The sequence below is a fragment of the Parus major genome, chromosome 5, assembly GCF_001522545.3.
Source record: "Parus major isolate Abel chromosome 5, Parus_major1.1, whole genome shotgun sequence".
Taxonomy (NCBI): domain Eukaryota; kingdom Metazoa; phylum Chordata; class Aves; order Passeriformes; family Paridae; genus Parus; species Parus major.
The window spans coordinates 28,147,796-28,172,180 of NC_031774.1; the positions used below are offsets into that span (position 1 = coordinate 28,147,796).

A 24,385-nucleotide genomic window follows, 5' to 3' on the forward strand; every position below is an offset into this window, starting at 1 on the left:
CCCACGCCGGCACTCCCCGCGGGGCTGCCGGGCTGCGCCGCCCGCCCCACAGCCAGGCAGGGCACAGCCGGCCCGGCCCCGGGCGAGGCAGTGACAGCTGAGCCGTGCGGGCGGGCCGGCTTAGCGAGCAAGTTCATTGGGCAGAGGAAATCACCGCATGGTCCGCAAACCGTGTGCATTTGGTGCTCTGGGACCAAGGCTGCTGTAGGAGCAAGCTCGTGTCTCAGGGAGTGAAGACCTCGTGTCACCTCCGTGGCGAGGCTCGGGGCATGGCTGACCCACAGCCACAGAGTCTGCCTCTCCCTCAAGATCTTCCTCGGCATTCCCAGCTGCACAAGGAGCCCTGAAGCCCATTGCTTTGTATTGCCCAGCAAATCCTTCAGATCTCATGTGGGTGTGTTCGGGGTCTTTGGTAATGCATGCCTTGCATCTGGGAAAATATCCCAAGTCCAAGTTCAGTACTTCTTGAGATGACAAGCCTTTAGAGACTGCATGTGGGTCCCAGTTCATCCAAGCAGCAGGCACTCAGTAATGGGAAGTTTAGGTAGAAAGTGAGCATCGTCATACATCAGGCAAGTTAGTGCAGCTGTGGAGGAGAAGCAGGAGACGAAGGGAAAATTAAGATACACCTCCCAGCAATGCTCTACAGGCATGTGTAAAGAGGGAGCAGTACTATGGCATTGTAATGGCAGCAAGCCGTAGACTCTGAGCATTGGAGGCAGCGAATAGTGCCAAGGCCTCTACCTGACAGAGGAACTGAGCAGTGGAGATACCTTGTGCATTAAACCAGCTTGCATTTACATCACGTCCTTAGTTTTCAAACTACTGGCTTGAGTTTGATGGAGGGCAGGGCAGAGGCCCAACACATTGCAGAATAATATGCATGGGAGGTCATTGCTGTGCATGTAATAGTGATAATAACCTTTAGGTAGGACTGTTTTGTGGTGTTTTTATGGAAACACACAAAATATGACATTTTTTCACAAAATGTATTAACTTTCTTTACTCGGTGACCTTACCTTAAAACCGCACTTGCAAAATTTCCCTAGAGTGTATCCGCTAGGTATGGGGAGGGGCTGCTACACCCACACAAAGAACCTTGTTACAGTAGAAGTCATGTAATTCTGGCATCTTATCAGAGCAAAGCAGAGTGGTTAGGTATAGCGGTTGCTTTAATCTTTCTTTTCCTAAAAAAAAAAATTTAAAATGCCAATATGTAACATTTTGTCATTAGCCTAGACAGGATAAGCCGTTTGTTACTCACATGGAGCTCTGCCAGTATTCATTATTTTTGGCTTACAGATTTCTCTGGGACTCCAAACACAGCACCCCATACAAGCCTACCTTAGTCCTAACCCTCACCACTCTGCCAGCCTGGGTTTAAGCTTTGCCAGCTCTTCTCCAGTATGGCCTGTGGTATCCTCTGATTTTCCATTTCAAAGTCTCTCTGATCCACACCTGAACATATGCCATTCCACATGACACAAGCAGAGAGACCTTGAAGGGAAGAGGAGGGGAAGAGCTGGGAAATCTGAATATGAGTGTCCTTGTGGATATCAGGATCAGCTTGGTTAAGGTTGGGCAAGTTATACTGGTGCACACCTGAATCTGTGAAAAGACAGGCAGAATCTAGTGCACTTTTGTTGAGGCAGTGATCCCACCGCTGAAGTACCACATCATCTCATACTTAAGTCTTGATTAAATTCCAAATAAAATCCAGATAACAATATTACGCTTGCCTACATTCTCCTCTCCAATTTCATAGGGGGATTTTTGCATCTGACCTATTTTGTGTTTTGCCTTCATGTGTTCTTTATCACTTGTACTTTAAACATGAATGCCTTTCTTTGGTGTATTTTTCACACACAAACACAAGGATATCATGATCTCTCTGCTAGATAAGTGTTTGTTACCACCATGAAAAAATAATTGTCTTCTTAATCCCTAACAGAATTCCAGCTACAATGGAAACCTACCCACCAATATCTATGAGGCTCTGAGACCAGCAGCATCTTAACACCAAGTAGAATTTCCAGAAAGGGTCAGAAACTCCCGGTAACAGAAACCTTTGACGCCTTCATGGTCAAAACTGTTCATAACCTTGCCACTCATATTCCCAGCCATGCCCAGGTATTTATCCGTAGGGAGAAATATTTCCCTTGTGGATAGCAACTGCGTTAGTGCAGAAGAGACTTCATAGCCTGGCCTGTGTATCACCACTAAATTTTCCTGAGCTGTTCCGAGCCCAAAAATCTCAGCAAGTTACCATTCAGGAGGCTGCAGGAACATCCAAGCTCTGTTTAAAGACACCATTAAGAGAGAAAATACATGGGTCTTTTCCAGTGGTCACTTTCACCATTGAAAATGTGTGCCTAACTCTTTGGTACACTGGATCCAGTACTCTAGTTGGTATAGGTGCACTTTACTGGGGTGTCATCACCAATGAGAAATCTAGGTAAATAGAATAAACTGTAGAAACAAAAAGCTTTGGGCCAGTAAATTGTCTGTTGTTTCTCTCAGGTTTCTCGCAAGTAGGAGGTGCCTGCACTGGGCACCAGTGGCATTGCAGAGATGTTGATGAGCCAAGAGAAGGCTATTGACCAAACATAAGAGAAATTGGGCACCTAATCTTCTCACTTGAATTCTTCTGAAAAACCCTGCCATCACTCAGAGTGCCAAATACTGTTGGCAGAGTGCCACTTCAATCAGTGATGTCTCGCTAGCAAAGAACTTGCCCAGAGTCTGTGACTGAAAACCACAAAGAAAGAGGGACACAGAACAGGACTCTTGAAGAACAAGAGAATTGTTCTTCATGTCCAGGCATTTGTATACCAGGCCCAACACATGGATCCTTCAGAGGAAGACGTAAGCTCAGCCATAATGAATTCAACTATGCAATGCTGGTTAAGGTTGCACTGAAACTGGTACTGTTGGGGCTTGTTGTGTACATGAGATACAGCCTACGACTTGCACCTCTGAAGACCTACCCCAACCTGTGCCCTGTGTTGATGATCAATATCTTGTTGCTATGGTGCTTGCATATCACGGGCATCACCACAAACTCATGGCACAGGACGTGTATATTGGTGGTCTTGACAACTGTTCAGGGAGAACTGTTTGATTGCTTTGATTATTTGCCTCTGCTCTTACTTGTCCTCAAACAAGTTTCAGAAGATCACTGTCCTCTTTTAAACAGTATTGGCACTCAGAACCATCATGGGATTTATCTGCCACAGCTTCCATCAGGGAATAAATCCCCTCTTGTACATGTTTAGTAGAAATGATTGTTCAGCTTTCAATAGAGAATAATCTGCTGCCTCCAAATATGATGTAATTGCTTTTAGGGACTAATTTACTGTTAGAGGTTCTTTTTTAAGTCAGTAGATGCTATAAATCACTCCTGCAAGAGGTTTAGATGCCACTTGTCACTATTTTAAAAAGAGATGAAGAAGAACACAGGAAATTTGCTGTAAGATTTCTTTTTGTGGGTTGCAACAATGCTGAATTTAGAACTTTTTTTGTTGGTTAGTTTTTTTTGGGTTTTTTTGCTATCTTTGCGCCCCTTGAATAATTTGGGCCATATTAATCAGAGAATTGTCCATTGCTGCCAGGTCTTAATTGCTGAGAACCTGCAGCAGCAGAATAACCTTTCCTACTATGCTGACACCTGCAAATCTCCATGTAGAGGCAAGTTTGGGGCAGAGTAAAGACTGAAAAGCTACAGCTGAGCACATTCATGACCCTACAAAGTTAAGAATAACCACCACAGGAAGAGAGAGTCTGTTCAGTCACCCTAAAATGAGGTGGAATACAATTTCCCCATCATCCCAGACATAGGTAGAGTAAGGGGAGTGTGGGGAGGAGTAAGTTTGACTCATTGATTATGAGGGTGGGAATCAGACATCATCGGGTTTAAAAATATTCAAATCACAGCATACAGGAATTTTACAGTGTCATCCCACTGTCAACACAGCTTTTTACTACCTCTTGCACTTTACTGCATTCCTTTCTTTTTTGTTTTCATAATAATACTGCTGTATGGCAAACAGCCTCTTCCTGTGATGGAATAACAGTCAGTTGCTACTAAGTGTGAAGTATTCACACTTGTTAAGAAGTAGAGACACATTGCTTTGGGGTGTTCAGCATGTTTTGGAGTGTATTTGCTGGATTATGTCAAAAAAAGAGAGTCTCAGCTTTTTATGGAAGCTAATCATATGTATGTGTATATATATATATATATATACACACATATATATATCCTTGAATAAAACAGAAACTCTGTTAGTAAAAAATAAGTGTCCTATTGGGCTTTTCATCCTAGAAGCTCTTTGCAGAATATTCACTTATACTTGAACAAAAACTTTTGTCAAAAACATTACAGGATTTCAAGCCTTTTCCCATGAAATCCATTTAGAGCCTGCCATTTCATTCATTTTATTTCATACAGAAATTTTGTTCAGACTTTTTCTCTATTAAGTATATTAAATTGTGTTGGTCCTGGCTGCACTACTTTGGTTTCCCAAAGCATTGCTACTAGTCCTGATTAGTTCCCACCACTGCCAGACCCTCACCTCTCACTAGTGCCCATCCACCTGATTGTAATACCCAGTCATACCTTCATGCACTTATATTATTCCATCATGGGAAGAGGCTGTTGGCCCTTCACCAGTATTATTATGAAAACATAAAAAAATTAAACAAAAAAGAAAGGAATGCAGTAAAGTTCAAGATAAGTAAGGAGGCAGTAATGGTCATTTGATCTACAGTATGTTTTTTAATGGTACTTCAGCACATAACTATTTTTAAGAGTGGAACTACTACAATGACATAGCTGATATTTGTCTGTAATCTGCCAGCTCTTTGAAAACAAGGATATTCTTATTTTTTGGCCTTTTTACTCTTACTTATGTTTTGCAAATTATAGGGTAAAATGCTAAAAATCAATATGAGGCCCACTGCAGTGATGGTGAATGATGGGTATATACGTGGCACTGGAAAATTTAATGACTCTTCCAAATATCTATCTAATAGATTTCTAATGTTAATTGTGAGCTCCTTTGAATTCTGTAAAGCAAATATAACATCACTCCAGGCTCTAAACAGAATGCCAATCGACCATATCTTTAACCTTTAGAACCTTTAAAAGTACTTAGGGACTTGCCAATTTTTTTTTATTTTGTCAGCTATGAGTTTGAAGTTGGAGTCCAAACTCCATATGGACTCCAGAAAAGGGGAGATCTGTTCCAACCTCGTTTATCAATCTTATCAAGGCAAGGATTCTTTCTGCTCATCCTGTCTACCTGGGTGGGATAGATGGAAAGTGGGTGGGGAAAAAACTACCTCTGCACTGAAATTTTGAGGACTTGGTACTCAGAATGTTCAGGAGAAGGAGAGCAAGTGGTGAATCCCCCATACATGAGAACTCTCTGGCCATGCAGAGTGGGCTCACCATCGAAAGTGCAAAAGAAGAGTGTGTGTGGGAATCAGGCCAGGGCTCATGGAAGGCAGTGTCTCTTGCCTGACTTCCCCTCCATGTGATCCTCCACCAGCACAGACAACAACAGAAAGGAGAAGGAAGCAACCGAGGACCAGGCCCTGTGAGCTCAACAAGTTATGATATTGGGACTATATTTTGTTGCTTGGGTACATTTACCTTGCCTCACAGAAACACTCAGATGAATGTGATAAAATATTTTGTCTCACGGGTTGACACCCGTCTCATCTGCCTCTCTCCATTAGCAATCCATGTCTTCAGGAAACTCAGGATCAGATTTGTGTTCTAAATGGCATGAAACAGCGCAGAAATATACTCCAGCAAAGCAACCCTGACATCAAAATTGACACATTTTGTCTTCTTGGTTGTGGAGGCAAAATGGTGACAAAACAGCAGAATACATTCTCAGATGCCTTGATCCCGCAATTTTTCATCAGGGCCAAGAGTAACGCTCGTTATCAGACAGGCAAAGTTTGTTTTTTCTTCCCTACCAGTTTCTTAGCACTGATTTAAGTTTCACACTGACACCAGCGAAACGGCGCTTAAATCACAGCCCTGAGAACCAGCTACACGTATCCAAAGCTGAGCAGAGTTCAAACCTCAGCCCTGTGCTGATACAGAGTCTTTTCTGTTTTAAATTGCCCACCCACTCACTATTCCCAGCTGCCGAGCCACATAACGTTCAAAGACCACACACAAGGTGCAAGAGCAATAGGGGCCTGTTGAAAATTAAAGTGCAACAGCTTAGTCAAGAGGATAGACTCCAGCCTTGCTGCCTAGAAAATGGGGGCAAGGAATGAGACAGAAGGGCAGACAGGACCGTGGGAGATCCATACAGAAAGCGATGGGAATCTACACTGAAGTGTATTCTGCAGAAATCCCCTACCCGCAGCTCAAGAGATAATAGATACACAGAGCTTTCTATATGAAGAAAGGCAAGAATCAGCTCATAAAAAGAACTGCTGCTTTCCAGAAGCTAGATGAGATACTAGGGTCCCAGGGTTTGTTCTCAGCTTGGCTGAAAGCACCTAGAGCTGGTCAAAAACCTTCTCTGTGCCTCATTTCCCCTTCTTGGGCAAGTGTAAAGAGGTATAAGACATGTTTTGCTATGTCCCATTGCCCCCAACAGACAACAAAACTGTCAAAAAGCTCTGGTTTCTTCTCTCCAGTGCTGCTGATGAAGGGACCTTGCTCTGAAATGCACTCATTTGAATGCCATATAGTAATGTCACCTATTTCTCTTCATCCCATTGTAAGAGCACATTGCTGTTGAGAACTATAGTGTTGCATTACCACTCAGTGGTGGCACAAAGGCAGAAGTGGGTCAGCACCATCACACATCACAGTGCAACACACTCATTTTTAGGAAAGAGTGTGGTCCTCCTGCAGGCTCTGGGCTAGTACTCACGGGGTCTGAGGTCAACTGGTGAAAATAGGCTGTATCCTGAACCTATATGCTCATAGGGCCAAGTTTGCAAAGAGTGTTGCACAAGAAGAGACTGATCACCTCAAAATGTTTTAACATTCTTAGGTTTTGTCCTGTTGCTTCTATACATAAAGAATGTGTCCTTATACATCAAGATTTTGTGCTTCGTCACTAACCATGGCTGAATACTTAAAGGCTGAGTCAAGCTGTACTCAAAGTATGGGCTATTTTATCCATCACTAAATGAAACGGCCTCACTGCTGAGACAAGGCAATGTTGTAACAGCACACAGCACAGCCCAGCAGTCAGAACAAGAAACAGCGAAGGTGGTTTCTAACAGAAAGTGCTCAGCATGTTTGAAGAGGCAGACTGCCAGCACTCTATGGTGTCATCCTACTCCCTGCTACTCAGCTGGGACAGCAGCTAAGAGAAGAAAGGAGGAAAGATGAAACACAACATGCCGTGAACTTTCTCAGTGCATCTCTGATTACTACCAGCAAAAGAAAGCTACTCAAGAAGGCACTGGAAGGAAAGACTCAGTGAAGTACCCCATACCAAGTACTCTGAGATGGTGGTTTGAACCCAGAACCACATAGGGCAGCTTGCATGTGTTCCTGTAATGATCTAAAATAGAAGCACCGATACAAAAATGCTTGCAGCATTGTCAGGCTCTAACATGTGATCCCAGATTTGGGCTTCAGAAACATGCACAACAATAAGCAGAACAAAAGATACTAAGACTGGAATTTTGGTAGTTAACTCTATTGCTCTATTAATTTCACTACCTTCCTAAAAAACTGGGAAATGTAAAATTAAATATAGGTATAAATGTACACCATTTTGATATTTTGATTCCTCTCAGAAACTCAGTGCAGAATAAAACGTTCCAGCACACAATTGCTTGCATCCAGCTTTTTGAAATATCCCACTGTGATACATATCAACCTTTTCCTTTTGATTGATAGACTTTGCTAGGGAAACACAGCAGAACAGATGTGTGTGCATGGGTGCCATCAAATTAATTTTAACGCTCTTTTTTTCCTGCTCCCCCCTCCCACCCACAGGCTTATAAAGTTATTCTGAAAGACATGAGAACTCTAAATAATGGGGGGAGGGAGAGTGGGGATTAAAGCACATCTGAAGAAAGTAGTATAAAATTGCACTGAAAGCAAAAAATCCTCCCACCATAACCTACCCTTGTCCACCCCTGTGTCAACAAATATGCAACCAATTAATGTAATTGCAGAGTTATTTATGGCGCACAGGAAAGTGTAGTCAGGGACCCTGAGAAACAAGGTTGTAGGGGTAGGAACGCCTGGGTTTCCCCCTCGCCCCCTCCTTTGCAGATGTTTAAGTTGACTTGTGGTGTCCATGTGTCTCATAACCAACAGCCTGTCTACTTTGCAGGTGTTGCTTGCTGTATGGGGGTGGGTAAAGTGGATGAAAGGAGACCTGGAAAAAAGTTGGCTTCTTCTGATTTCAAACTGTGACCAAAAGATATTGGTTGGGTTTAGATATTCCCCCGCCTACTCCCACCAACTTCACAGGCTACAAAAGCCCCATACTTAATCCCTTCAGATGACCCTTCCGACAGCAGCAACAACATTTGAACAACAGGGGGAAAAAAAATTTCTTAGCTCCATGATTTGATTGTTCAGGGTGACAGTTTTGTTGCTGTTCACTGCCCTGCACAAGAGAGGTTTTAATTAGAGCTATTGAGTGGTTTGAATTGGCACAATTAGGGTCAGCATTAATGATTGCTGCATGTGTTCTTTTGAACAGTAAGGGCTTTTTTTTTGCCCATGGACAGGAGGGGGTAGCAGCTAATGAACTAGGAGAGTGCAAATTATCTCTGCAAAGCTGGGGCAAGTGTAATGCACACTGGGGATAAAGTGGAGAGCAGGAAGAGAGAACACAGCTTATGGGGCTGATCAAGAAGACTTCCCAGGAGTGTGCTGAGCACCATCAGTCTCCAGTGCTTGCCATTTTCCTCCTCAGGTGTTAAGACTACATAAAGTACTGACAAAGATGCGTTTCTTGCATCACAAGGAACGTCTCAGAGAGGCAAAGTATATGCAGTGTTTTCATACTGAAAAATACAAAAGGAGAAGGGGAAAAGGCTGCAGTCTGCTGAGAGCAGCAGTCTGCTTCAAAACAAGGGCGTGCTCATGCAAATTGGTATTCCCATGAGTAGGCTTGTAGGCTTTATCCACCTCCCATTCACTTCAGCGTGATACTGGATCAGTTCAAAGGAACACAGCCACATAAGAGACAGACATGTACATTTGTGTACAAGCACCCTCCTGTGTGTGTGTAGAAATGCCTCCCAAATACACACACCTGCTTGAACAGCATGGCAGGTGGATGCCAGAGCCCCATGCATATGGCACCTCTGCCAAAGGCTGCTCCTTAGAAAACAAGAGACCTCACAGAATGTGCCACTTGACTTAAAGAATAAACCTCTTGGGGGGGCATACCTGTGGCCTCCTCAGAACTTGCAGATCTCCTGAAATGTGTTCATTACAGAGTATCTTCCTGACCCACACAGTCCATGAAGCTCTTCAGAAGTGCTCCCAAGTTGCAGGAGGAATACACTCCCATGTCATCCAGCATAGCCAAAGAGACTTCTCTTCCACAAAACTACTTGTTAGGGAAGTGGCACATAGGTGATAGTGACAATACTGTGACACGTGGGTGCAAGGACTCACAGGCAGCACAGGACCTGCCCCACTCTCCCGAGGAACCTCCATTGCTTCTGTACTCTGCATGTCCTCCACAAAGCATGTGCTTTTTTTACCTCAGGCCCACAGCAAAGCTTTCAGAGTATTCTCCTTTTACTAAAACAAGATTTTGGTCAGGCATTATATTAGAACCCCAGGTCTTGCTTCACCTTCAAGGTACGGAAAGAGTTTGTTCATGTGCCAGCTATCCAGTGGTGGAGCTGCCCTCCCCCAGAGGGACAGCCATTCCCCACTTGTGTGTGCTACTCATCCATTTTCACTAATGGTGGGTTGACCCTCTAAAACCTCAATCAGCCTGGAAGTCCCTTCTGGGCTCCAAAAAGCCTAGATAGGACATCACTGCTAGGGGGACCCATGGGGCTGTCTCAAGTCTGGCATTACCAGCTGAGCCAAATACTGGCACTGATCTCTGGTCTGGCCCTGAATACCTATGCAAGCCATCAGGCCTGCTGTAAAATGTCCTTTCTCATTGCCTGCAGTAATAATGTCTCCTGAATGTCACCCGAAGATGGAGATACATTGCCAAGCACCATGCATCAAAGAAAAGGTTGATTCTTCAGTAAGTTTAGTTGGTAGAGCAGAAACGTATATGCTGTCAAAGGACTGATCCTCATACATTTTTCAGAAAATATTTTCAGCCAAACTTTCTGCAGCCATCCCAGAGTGTGGCCACCAACACCTAACCACTCAAATTTTTGAGGCTGAACACTGGCACCAGCCAAGGCTGCACAGCCCACCAGTTCCTTCATTGGCAAAACAGGTAAAACAGTGTGCATGACTGGAGTGGAGAAGCTGGGTGGAATCCTGGGTGTGCAGTCTTGGCTGGGAACTAGCCAAATACTTCAACTTTTATATATGCAAAGGAAGACAAAGGCGCCCAAAATATGGAGAGAATGAGACTCTTTGGTGTGGTTAAAAAGAGCTTTCTGTATGTTTCTATTACGAGATCTTTTCAGATCTTTCAGTGTCTCACTCTCTCTAAACACTACCTTCTCTTGAAAAAAAAAATCCAATTTCTCTGGCTTTTTAAAGTAGGTAATATAAATTATGTTACTATTACCTAGGATATACAGTAGCCCAACGTATGTGGGAAATAATTACAGGCCAAAATCTTGCTATGCAAACAGAGGTCAAACAGATTGTTTGTGCATAAAGAGCTCATATTCTCTAATAGGCTTAATCCAGTAGGAATTTGGTCCACAACATGAAGATTTAAGCAGTGATGCTGCTGCAAACCATTTGAAGCCTATGGATGGATACAAATCTAATGGCCACTCACAGCTAGAATAACCTCACTTAGTTTTCAAGGCAAAAACCTAAGGTAGACCACTTCCCCTCAGGTGTGGGTTACCTACTCATTTGTGACCTCACAACAAGTTCTCTACCTTATTATAAATTTTGTGGCACTCATGTCCAAGACACATGAGAGTCTGTCTCATAAAGGATCTTTCCCCAGGTGTGCCAACCTCCAGGGCATAGAGAGCCCATCAGTGCCCAGCAGAGGTCTGCAGCTGCCAGTGGGAGCTGGAGATGAGCAGGAGGATGGCAGGAGGGTGAGAGCAGAGCTGCAGCAGTTGTCTCTCTTGGGAGCAAGCAGCGTGCCTGCAAGTGCTTCAGCTCACCCAGCACCCCTGAATGGAGAACTTCTCCCTGCCCTTGGCTCCTTGGCAGGAGGAACTGGTTCCATTGAGGCTCAGCAGAGGTGCAAAACTGGAATGCTGAGGGAAGGGCAGAGACACAGGCAAACACCTCATGGGTGCTTTTGCCATTGGCTGCTTTCATACCCTCTCCCCCAAGCCTCTCTCATAAGGATTTCAACTGTTCCCATGGTCAGCAGTTTTGTTTGGGCAGGTATCCAGCATTGCTTAGCAGATCCAAAATGACATCTCACACATTCTTGAAGGTGTGAAAGAAACAACCAAGCTGAATGGTTTCACCACCCTCAGGGTACTAGAGGTGATACCATAGACTTGCCAAGGAACACGAAAGGACATCCACAAACATTTCACGACCACCTTCTTTGAGTCCACTTTGTTATTAAACAGTCCTGGCTTTTGGTATTAGCTGGAAAGCAGAGCATACAACTGCTCATACAGGACCTCTGCCTCAGTTTTCTTGTCATATATCCTCAAAAAGGCAAGACTTTACAGTAACACGTTGATTTATGTCATCCAATAAATATATTAATAGTCTTTGTATGGACCATTTACAAGCAAATAATAACTCCACAGGCAGGAGGATGGGGCTTACCCCGTAGCCTCAAGCAGCCAGCTGGGCCGTGGCCTGAGGCTGAGCTACCTGGAAAGAGTCTGGAAGCTAACGGGCAAGAAAGTGGATGTGATGTGGAAAGCTGAATGTGAGAGGGAATATTGTGAGAAGCTGGCAAAAGGTACAGGTGGTGCTGTGAGGGCTGGCTGGGTCCCTCATGTGGTTACGGGGAACGTGTGCGAGCAGCAGCCGAACTGCAAGACAGCTGGAGTGGAGCACTGGGGACATTCTGGGAAATGGGACCTTGCCAGGCCAGCATGCCTGGTAACCATACCTGTACTAACACATAAGCCTGAGATAACCTGGCTAGCAGTATCAGAAACTCAGAAATGGATATATGACAAAACCAGGTTTACAAGGGAAAACTAGTTAGGTGCAGGTTGTCTCTCTCGATTGAGGAATGGAAATGGAGGTGCAGGGATGGTAAAGAAACAGATCAAGGAACATGGGAATGGATAATAAGATACACAATTCATGTGTCTGGGAGCATTTGGCAAGCAGCCTTATGCTTGACCACTGCAGCTGGAGCCAGCAATGAACCAAACCCTGTGTTTCTGACCTTGCCACCAGAGTCAGACCTGCCTCTACCCCAGCCAGACAGGATTTGGCAGTTTAGGGGATTAGCTTTCTCTACCTGGACAGACAGATTGAGCATCCCAGCATAACCAGTTTGGTGCCTGTTCCAGAGCAGATGGCATTAGCAACCATCCACCACTGTGTAACAGCTAGGATTAAGTGGGTTTTTGGTTTTCAGTTCAATTAATACAGATACACTATTGGAACTACAGAAGGTGCCTTGTTTACCTCCAAACTCATGGTCTACACCCAAGAAAAGTATTTTTCAGGAAAACCATTTTCACTAAGAAATCAGTATTGCACATCCTCTTCCTTAGTGTAGGCACTGATTAGGAAATAGAAAATATGCAATGAACCTGTTTATGAAGTGATGCTTAGAAGTTCTGCAAACACTCCCAGCAGAAGCTATAAATGCATACTTCAAAAACTTGTCAAAAAATAGCAAGTTGCTCAGAATGTACTTCATCTGAGCATTGGCTGAAGGTTTGATGCAGACTTATTTTACTGACATTAGTCAGTCCATCTCCAACTTGAGATAAATATATCTTATCTTTAAGATCTACAACATTTAATTGTACCTCAGATCACACATTAACCAGCAGACGCTACGCTTTTCATAATTTCTTTGTATCAGTGTTGTCATGCCACTGCATTTCTGTGTTGCAGCCAGACCAGCACAGCTTGCAAGCAGACCAGCTAAGAAAAGGTGAAGAATGACCCCACAAAGACTGTGTTGTGAGATATCTCTCATTGGCCTGAATACTGAGCAGTGAGTTCACCCTCGCAGCCTTTTCTCAATGTTCCCAAGTCTCCTTCCCCTGGCAGATCCAAGGTCCTAGCCTGGTGCCAGTAGCCCTGTGTACCCCGAGCTCCAGGTCTTTTTTCCTAGGGAAGGCTGCTCCATCTCACTTTAGAGCTCCTGATTCCTTGCCCCCTGCTGTAACCTCTTCTGAAGGCACCTTTTGCTCAGGCCTTGCTTAAAGGAAAATGAGCTACTTAGGTTCTGTATCTAAGAGCACTTTGGAAAACTCCGGTGTTGCCAAGGCACTGGCAGGGGGCTAAAGGAGCCAAGTTTTTTGCTGAATGCTCTCTCACAGCACAGAAACACATGCAAAGCTGGACTCAGTATATCACAAAGTTCATCAGATATGATAACCAATATCAACTGCAGAAGTATCGGTGAGAAAGCAAGAGAAAGCTGGGCATCCCTAGCAGAGCTGGTCAAATGAGCCACCATTGAGTATTCTACACAATTTTAACTATTTATCCAGTTTGACTCTTTATTTAATTTTAAGCAACATCCCTTTTGCTGCCTCAGATTTTTTTCCCATAGTTACTGGGATTTTTCAATATTATTGCCTTGATTTGGGAGAAGGGTACATTTTTCCTTTTGTCACATCAAGTTACATTCTCACATTAAAAAGAAAAGTCAGGCAACCGGGCTGATTTTCAGCTATATCTGCTTTTAGATCAGAGCCCTTCCCCTGGTTAACCAGTGGGATGGATCAGAAGTCTTCACTCAGGCTGTTTGAGGGTCTAGGCTTGATCAATAGGCTGATAGGCCTGGAAAAGGGCACCTGATGTGAGGAAAAAGCACTAAGAAGAGCAACATGAACTGCACATTTTTTTGGAAACAGCATCAAGAATTCTAATGCGAACAGGTCCAAATTTTTGTGGGTAAATCCATGGCTCAACTCCCAGTCACAACAAGCTTGTATTTAAGAGTTTCTGCAGCCTAGAAGGGCAGCAGATCCTCCCACCTGCATCACAACTCAACCAGCACCTTTGCCAAGATCTGTGCCCAGAAGCCCAGTCCCTTCATCATCACCCTGGTACCAGACCCCATGCTTGGTACCACAGACAACAACAGAACTGCCTTCAGAAGGGGTACACCCCTGTATAGCTTCTAAACTTCACTCCTTGCTCTGATTTCTCATGAAGCCTGAGAACCTCTGAGAACATCCTTACAAGAAAGGGCAATTTGTTACCACAGGAGCATGTTTCACATGCAGCACCATGTTGAACACCTGGTGTGAGGATTCTGTAGGATCTCAAGCTAGAGCTATGGTCTTAAGTTTAACACAAATGACTGGGGACACACTTCCTCACTTTCTTCAGCTGTCCCATTTTTACTGCTTGCAAATTACTGACCTTCCCTTAGCCCCATCTCCCGCACACCCGAACTAACACAACCCAACACAGCCTTTCTGTAGGCTTATACTACGTAAAGCCTGTGCCATTATTTCTTATGAATCTAGGTATCACTGGGCTTAATGGCAATCAAGTTTTGCCCTTCTGCCAACAATTCGACTGAGCATATGAGCATTGCCAGCTTACTTTAGTGCTTAAGGAGTACCTTTCCCACGTAGCCATCGCTATTTTCCACAGATTTACCACAGAAATCATCTCCAATTACCACAGTGAGGACTAAAGGCATAACTTCCACTGCCCAGGCACAGAAGTTCTGTGTTCCCTCAGCCACACAATACGCCTTGGAGGCAGCAATAGGCACCACCAGCCTTTTCTCAAAGGGATGCCAAGCTAGTCTGTCATATAATTATGAGTTACTAAGCAAAATAAGTAGGTAATTTTCCAGCAGTGACTAAGTGCAATTCTGAATTTGAGGTGGGATTTCTACACTTGCCTCCATGGTTTCTGTGGTGATATTTCATGTCCCCCCCTCACCACCTATTCCATCTCTCCAAGCCAAAACAGCCTAGGAAGGGGCTGATCCACTTTGCCACCCACACAGATGTCTGCGCTCCAAACTAGCACAAATGCCTATGCCCTTTTCCATCACCAGGCCAGCAAGAATCCAACCTCACCTTCACATCCAGAAGTATGTTTGCAATTAGAGTAACTTCTATTTTCGTTACATTATGCGAGACCCAAGTCTTTGGGCTGCAGTGGTCTAGGGAGCGCAAAGCTGTGAATCTCAGAAGACACCTACACAGCTCTCATGCCATGCTGCCCAAGTCACAAGACAGGCAGGGAAACGATTTCCAGCAAGGAAGAAAGAGCATAATAGCATCCAGCAGAGGCACTGGTATTTATGGTAGTATTCACCCACTTCCATTCTTCCCCTTGCATCATTCCTATGAGTGGGAAAATATATCAGTAACATTATGTACTCTCTGCATGTAACTCCCCTGCTTGGATGCAGAAAGCCAGGCTGGCAAAAGGAACATAATTTCAGAGCATCTGACCTCAGGCTTGGTAAATGGGGCCCATTGTACAGCCCCCTGTCTGTATAATGGTACATACAGAGTACATAATTATGAAGCGGCATTTTTGCCTTCTGAACAACTTCCATATGATACTCAGGAGATATTTCCTGTTCTTAGCACTGTTGTGTCATTAACTTTCCTGCTTGTTTTGACTGTCTCTCAAGCTGAAGTGTCTAGAACTGGGAAAGCCACAGCCAAGAAAAGGCATCACTAATATTTATGATGGAGACTCAACAAAAAGTATTCCACAATGCATTATATTGTTTTCCACATAGCTCAGTAAGGGCTAGAGTTCCTTGGAGCTCTATTCTGCTCTGACTCCCTTCCATTTTTCCTCCAAGCAGCAAGGGCACCTCAGAGCAATGAGGATTTTCTGGCCCTTTAACAATCCCCTTGTCCGCCAGACTTCCTCCTTTCATAGCCCCCATGTGCCCCCTCCCCTCTTCCACAGGGCTAGTTAATATGTGCCAAATCCTGACACCCTGAATGGTTTCCCAACGCCGACACTAATCACATTTTCGGGAGCAGGTCAGCAGTGAAGGAGCTGAAATTCGTGTGAAAAAGTCCCTGGGATGGCCCCGATGCCTCACACCTGCATGCCCTATTCATCTGCACTGTTTACACATTGTCATCCACAATTAATTCTTTCCAGGGACGCTCCACTGCCTGCCCTCCCGTTGCACAGGGACCCCATTCTGAGCTGTTGTGTCTGTTAAATTGAGCATGGGGTGCTGCGATTAAATTAAGTTTTGTGGCACTCTCTCTCTTTCTCTCCCTCCCTTCCCTTCTCTTTTCTCTCCATTAATAACGATGCCTGATGGAAGATTGCTGGCACTGGAGTAAAGAAGTAATTACAGGCACTAAAAGTAGGGAAAGAAAAGTTTCTGTGTGGAAATGTGAATGGGGACATCTTTTCCGGCTAGCCGACATTTCTCTCAGCACGAGGTGGGAACCACAGCCACATTCAGTTCCAGGGTACAAGCAGGAGAAGGAGAGAAGGGCATGGGGGCACACATGATGATCTCCCATAGAGCAAACTGCAAAAAATTGGATCTGAGAGTCTTTAGCCACTGGCCTGAATATAGGTTTTCTTCAGCAACTGACATTCTCACCTTCTACTACAGCCACATTTGTGAATATCCTCGGCATACAACAGCCTGGCTGCTCTTCTCACAAAGTGTCATACCCAAAGGCACACGGAGAAATTCCCTGCCTAACAGGCTAGCAAGTCACCTTCTCACACTGGCACGCTCCTGCACTGTTGCGTAAAACATGGAATAAGAATTGCTCACTGGAGATGAGAAGGAAAACAAGAGGACAGGAATTTGACCAGCTTCTGCAAAACCTCAAAGCAGCAGCTTTTTTTGCCAAGTATTTTGCTCATGCATGAAGTGGACAACTGGTTTTTGTTACTGGGACCTCTTCAAAATTGAAGAGCCATTTTTGCTGAAAACAGAAATGTGCAGCTTTCCAAGCAAGTGGAGCTGGGTGGATTTGGCTTTACATCTTTGTTCAGCTACTTGTAGGACTTGCCACCTCAACAGACTTCAGTCCCACAGCATAGCACATCAAGTGTCCCCTTGGTAAGAAGGGCAGAGTTCAGACCCTTCCAGCCAGCAGCTTGGATCAGGGCTACAGTTTGCTCATGTCAGCCATACACCAAAAAAAAAAAGAAAATAATTAAAAAAAAAAAAAGAAAAAAATAGAAAAAAAACCCCAACCCGTAAATCGCCTGAAGTTCTGAGGCCCCAATATCCAAAACACACATGAAACATAACAAAATTAATTGACTACAAGCACAGTCTTTTAAGGCTTGGCAAATAGCAACCTCTCTGATTTTTATCCTATGCAAGAAAATTGCCCCTGCAAGACAAAAATCTTTATGTTGGCAATTAAAGAAACAGCCTCCTCATAAACACCACTGTAAAATATTGTTGTATGTACATAGGAAACCTGCTGAATGTAAAGCATGTGCTACATCCCCCTCTAGTGCTGAACTACTACAGAATAACAACCTAATATTGCTACTGCTTTCTTCAGGTGGAGCAGAGACTTTTCTGCAACAATCCATAATTAAACTCCATAAAAAGCCTGAAGGGTGGCTGCCACATTTGAAGGCACTTTTATGGGATGATTGCTCTACAGAAGATGGATTCACAGGGGCTGAGAAGTCCAAGAGTCCATAAAATTAAAAAGATTTAACAAGATTTTGATACTTCCTAAATAACAACGTGAATATTTTTGAAAATTTGTCCAGGGCAAATTTGTTGCATTTAGCAAGTCTCCTTATTCATTCTGCACTTCCTCTTAAACACTAGGGAGCTGTACACATCACACACCTGATCAGCACCTATCCCATGGCATCACAGGTCTTCAGTGCTTCATACCAACAAAACAGCCCCTCCTAGAGCACCAGTTAGAATTATTACCCTCCCAACCATCCTCCACCACAGCAGTCATGGACTTGCAGGCCTTATTCAGGTAAGGAGCCTGGCTGAGTCAGGCAGGGAGCACCAGCTTTCATCAGCTGCCTGTATTCTATCGTGTTGTCCTGTCTCTCCATCAGGCCTGCCACCGAGGGTGTACCAGCCCCACAGGTCTCCAAGGTGCATGACAGCTCACACCAAAAGCATGCTGACTGCAAGTCTCAGCCCTCAAGCATGCATGGCAGTGTGTGTTGCATGTCCCAGGCTCTCCCATGCCTAGTGACACAGCTCTTCAGGTGGCAAGTCTACACGTACCTTGCATCCCTCTGTGCAAGAGTCACAGCCGGCTAACAGGAGAGGGAAGGAGCCAGAGAGCAGCCAGGCATCAGGGAAAGTCAGAGCAGAAGGTGGCCCTGGGGGCTGGAGAGAGCACAGGCAGGCTGGCTTCAGCAGGTTACCTGGGTCAGACTGGGCAGAGCTCAGGATTTACAGCCAGCACGGGCACAGATACCAGTCTAGCTGGCATCCCCAACTGGAAGTGGGAACACAGCAGTGCACCACAACACCAGCACCATGCTCCTCGTCCCATCCTTCCTCATCAGCCGACAGAGCTTGCTTACACAGCCCTTCCAACCTGATACTACAGGCACAGAGCAACAAATTTTATCAAAAGGCTTCCACGGCCTTCTGGCAAAAGCACCATCACTCAGCAGAGCGGTGCAGCTGAGGCTCCTGTACCAGCCAGCCATGTTTCACCACCAGCTGCAAGCACTCTCTGCCTCCTCTTTTTATTCAGCCTTTACGAGAAGTAACCTCCATCCTTCTTTCCAGGGGGGTGAAACTTGCCAAAGAACAGCTGAACACAGGTCTTTATAATGGAGGTGTTTGAGTAACCTTAGTGGTAGGTGTTGAGTGCAGCCTTGCCCATGAAAACTCCAGGTGAAGGCTCTTAATTAAAATTATTTTCCTGAAGCAGATCTACTAGTACTCCTAGTAATATAACTATTACAAAACCTGCAAGCTGCCTACCACCTTTTCCTCCCTTTGAAACAATGGGAGTGGAGGATGTTCAGCAAATTATACCTCTTATGCCCAGTTAATAGACAATTCACAAAATTATGCACTGTTTTGAAGCGCTCTATAAACATATATTAATCAATCATTAAATAATTAAGATAACTCTCTGTTCTTTTTCTCTGGCACTCCCAAGTTGATGGATGTTCCTATAGCAATGCAGGAGCAGGACTGAGGGCAGGGGGAACACAGGGCTCAGGAGGCGATGCTAGTGCAGGACCTTTGCTCTCCAGCCCTCCAAAAGTCACACAGGGCAAGCGGAAGGGGGCTGCGAGAGGTGACATGCAGGAAGGAGGCTTTCAATTTTAATGGAAATTCTAACGATGACAGTCTATGCAAATAGGTACATGAAAGAGGAGAGGAAACAGACGGGGGGGAAGGGGGCGAGAAATTAACCCTGGTTCAGATTTCAAAGCAAAGCCAGGAATAATTTTTGGAGCTAAGAATAGTTGCAGTGCACCTTGTTCTCACTGAGCTCGAGCCTTGCATAATCCTTAGACTCGGGGTCTGAAATTACAGCTGGTAGGGGGAGGGAAGGCAGCCTGCACAGTCCAGGAAACGTGGCTGTCCAGTCTGCAGCTCCATCACCTTTATGATTCCTTTGTGTCACCAAAAGGCACGATTTAACAAAAGAGCTGTCCTTCTGCTTTTGCAGGGCCCTTGCAGTTGTTTTGCAAATGAGATTGCTTGATTGGTGAGCAAAATCAGAGATCTTTTGAAGCAGTTGCCAGGAAAGGGGGAGGGCAAGGAGTTCAATTATCCCTCACAGTAAGTAGAAGGATCTGCTTCATCCCATAAAGAGCTGTTGAAAATGAACCAAAGCAGCTTCTGAACTGACTTGCACGTAAGTTTCATCAGAAATCCCAGGAAGACCTTAGAGCCACCTGCGGGAAAGAGCAGAGCCTGCTGAATTCCCAGAGGAGACCCTCCTGTCCCTATTGCAGCCCCCTCCCCTCCCTTGGGGACAGCCAAGCCAGAGGCTGCCCCAGCCAGCCCCCAGGCAGGCAAATGGGGTCTTTAGGGTCTTTAGCCTGTTGGGAAATCTGCTCAACCAACACCAAAGGGCAGCCCCTCCACTACATCCAAGGGTCCAGCCTGCAGACCTTCTGGAGATTGTGGGTGCAGATCACATCAACACCTGGTGGGCAATCACTGGGAGATCTTTTTTAATAAGAAAATAGTTTCTGCTACATAAAAAGTGCCTATGGGAAGACAGGGACGCTGCTGACAAGAAATGACGTTTTGTCGCACTGAACTGGAACCAAGCACTTTGCTCCAAGTGCCACAATTTTTTTCATTCCAGTTGAGTTCAGCATGAAAAGGAACTTTCCCGAAAAGGCCTCTTTTTTTCTCCTGTGCATGGGGCTTGTGGCTGAGGACTGACTGAGAACAATGTGGACCTTGCCCAAGCTTTATGGGAGCCGGGCAGAGCTCCCAGGGAGCACAGCCCAGAGGAGAGAATGGGACCCAAACCCAAGGAAAGGCACTGCCTATTTTAATGTTAAGCAGACTTGAAACTAAACATTTCATGTCAGTTCAACAAATTGAAGCAAAACATTCCTACCTCAGAAATGTCAAAATGCTTCACTTTGATCCAAAAAAATGTCAAAACAGAACACACAAACATTTATGAATATGACTGTTATAATTCCAGGAAACAATTTTTCCTATTTTTTACCCCAGTTTGTTCTGTTCTGAAAAACAGAAATTCAAAATTTCACAAAGCTGTACTTAGAGCCATTTATCACAGGAGGGACCAATACTGCTTATACATGCATGTGTGTGTGAGCGCTCTCACTCCCACACTCAGCACATCCACCGTGCCTTTCAGTGGCACCCCCAGGACTCTCTCAGGGCTGGCTTCACCACCAAAGAGCTGCCAGATTTCCAGCCCCACGACCAGAGAATGCCCTTCAGCCTGCAGGAGGTCCCATGTGCCTGGGAATATCCAGTACAAGAGCACTGTCAAACACAGGTGGTCAAAACACAAAATCTGTCTGCAAGATATCTTTAAAACAGGGTGTTTAGGGCTGGCACAGCCATCACTACCATCACCACAGGTTCACACACAACCCAGTTTAGAGTTCTCCTGCTCTCCTCCAGAGCAGACCCAGGGTTTGTTCTGGCGAATTTCAGACCTCATAGTTTGGTGCTGATGTGAATAACAAGAAACTGGTTTGAATAATCTCCGTTTTGGGAACAAGTGTTAAAAACAGCACGTACTTAAAGAAAAGAGGGAAGGGTGTAGGAATTTCACAGCTTCAGTATAATTTGACCTGTGATGTTAATTTATATGGCTGAGGATCCTCTCCCCTGAGCATGTTAAGAACATGCAAATATGGAGAAAGATGACATGCTCCTGATCATGCACTGCATGCCCAAGGTGGATCCACAGGTCTACTTTCACCTCAGTAAGTGTAATCCTAACGCTGCATCCAGTAACAGTTTGATGACTTTGTATTGACACTCCTACAGTGTTCTTGCTGTCCAGCTGAGGGCTACAAATATGGCTGGCTGTGTCACTGGCCCCTTAGAGAAAGTGCTCCCAGGAGTTCTCTGTGCCAAGTAACAGCTAAACCAGGGAATAAAATCTTCTCCTGCGCTCCCTCTCTGCCCGCCAAAGCTTTTTAGCTGTTCTGTTTCCCATTTGCTTAGGATAGCCTTCTTCCAAAAAGCTAAAAGATATTCTAAAGCGTCTTTGTACATTTATTTTTCAGTCTTTCAGTGTTGACTTCCTCTCCATGACATACCTTCAGAGTCCCCTGGAGCCAGGTCCTGTCTTGTTCCTTTAAGGTGAGGACACTGTTAGGGGTCCTCTGTGGCTCTCTTGCACTGGTGGGATAGCTGACATGACCAGATTAGCCACATACACCCCTGAGCCCTCTAGACCAAGCTGGCCAGGACTGAGACTCTGTGCTCCTCTCCTGCCAGACTCTCAGCACCCATTGCCTCAGCTTCTCTGCTATAGACCAGGCTTTCCCTGGTACCTTCACCTGGGAGAATTTTCTGTGTCTTGGTCTCTTCCTTACTGAGGGAAAGAACCTTCTTTTAAATATTTTCCAGCCAGCATTTCTGCAAAATCAGCACCTATCATCATTCCTGGATATACAGTATTGCACCAGGAGATAAATTTCTCTCTTTTTGTGTACATAATGCATAATAATAATTCATTCTGCTAATTCTCTGATTCTCTCCCAAAACTTCCGAACTCATTCACCCTCTAAGCAGGTAAAGTAAACTGCAGGGACAACTCATATTGTATCTACAGCTAAACACTCTCTTGCATTCCCCTGCTGCCCAAACAGTACTCTGGACTCATTCCCTGTGGGTTGGCAGTAGCTCAGGGCTCACAGGCTCTCTGAGCCTTGTATCTGATGCAAAATCAGTTTCTTGCTGAGACCTCGCAGTTTCTTCACAAGGCTTCTGCAAAAGCCTAAAAGAACATGCAGGAGACTTTATCCATCACAGGGCTGTCCCGGGCTGCAGGACGAGAGTGGATCTGAGATGGGCTGCCTTCCAGGTGATGATTGTTGCCACCTCCTAGAGACAGCTTGCAGCAGCCTTGCCAATTGCTGTGTTTCATCCCTAAATATAGGAAGGTTTCAGGCTTTATAACATGATGAAGATGAGTAAGAGATCTTCCTTGTAGGGACAAAAGTGTACTCACACTTCGTGGAAGCAATATATCACCTTTGAGAACCAAGGTATGCATTGTTTTAAAAATAGAAGATAATAAGATAAAGAATAACCACTGGAACAGAGAAAATTGGTGTGTAGGTTGTGTTCCAAAAGTCTCCTCATTGAAGCTTCAGATGTTGCCATCATTCCCCTTGAAGATTATTTCAAGTCTGTACTAATATATGGATCTTGAGTGTGGCTGTTACCATGGGCACACATCTAATCAAATGGGGCCTAATTATGTATATTACCCAATTTGGCACTTGGGAGCACTTCAGTGATGATACTTCTGCTTGTCTGACAAATAACATGATTATTCAGTAAGCTGTGTTATGTTTTAATGTTGGATTTTTTGTTCTTTGATAAGAAACTGTCTAAAAGCACCAAAAGTGCTTTTCGCTTGCGAAGTCATAGCCATTAGCAACCAAATTCAATTAACTACATTTGATAAGCTAATAAATATATTTAGGACTCTTTGTGCTATGCTCACTCACCTTTAGAAAACACTTCATCATTAGTCACCAAAAAACAAAATGTACTCTTTTCCAAGGATGAGAGCACTTCAAAAACTTTGGTTTAACATTATAAATTACAATGCTATTTGCTTTAAAAATAGATTTTAAAATTGATGCTTGCCTTCAGCTTCAAGACTGAAAACAGATTATTTATATATGTCTTGGATTTATGGGAAAAGCAAGGAATTTTTCAGACTCATGTCAGAAAAAAAGGTGGTGATGCTCATTCTCATGGCCTCACTATATTAAAAATGCATTCTCCTACCCTGCTACAATGCCCCCAGACATGAGCAGAAGGCAAGATTTTTTTCCTGTGACACCCACAGAGGAGGTTGCCAGCAGAAGGACAGTGGGATGGGTAGTGACAGAGGCTGCAGAGTTGGGCCATGCTTTAAATAATCTGAGACAATGAGCTGGGAGACAAGACAGGAGCCTGACAAAGTTGGGTCTAGGTCCTGGGGAGAAGAGCAATCCCACCTGTGCATAGAGCAATGCACTTTCCTTCTCTGTCTTTCTGCTAACTTTACTATTTTTCTTCTAACTATATTTAGGAAAAGGACAGAGAAAGAGCCCTCTGGAATTGTTGTTTTACCTTCAATCCCCATGACACCCACATAGCTGCCAGAAGGACATGTGGTTGGGAGAACCTGCCAGTTAGAGCAGCCTCTTTCTTCCTCTCTTCCATGCACTGAAATGGTAATGAGAGAAGACCTTCACTAGGTGACCAGAAGCATATCACCTTCTGTGCTTTTCTTCCCTTGACAAGGGCTCCTCAAGTCTGCAAAAGAGAAATATGCAGAGTTGAGTACAGGAATTAAACAAACTCCTAAGCTGCAGGAGGAACTGCTAGAACAGAGCAGAAAACCATCCAAACTGGAGGTGTCTAGTCAAGACTAGCAGTAAAAAAGTCTCTCTACCAGAGTCAGTGATGAGTAAGTCAGACCATGACAAGACAGAGGA

The 24,385-nt window shown here is 44.6% G+C and overlaps 1 protein-coding gene across 2 annotated transcripts in view; it reads right to left on the reverse strand.

Moving 5' to 3' along the window:
• The window catches only part of SMOC1 (SPARC related modular calcium binding 1), a 162,993-nt gene that overhangs the window by 130,038 nt on the left and 8,570 nt on the right, over nt 1-24,385 (reverse strand). For both annotated transcript variants that reach the window (XM_033515080.1, XM_033515079.1), the window contains one exon: nt 24,018-24,203. In XM_033515080.1, coding sequence (XP_033370971.1) covers nt 24,018-24,110 — 93 coding nt within the window. In that variant the 5' untranslated portion in view covers nt 24,111-24,203. The remainder of the gene's footprint in view (nt 1-24,017; nt 24,204-24,385) is intronic.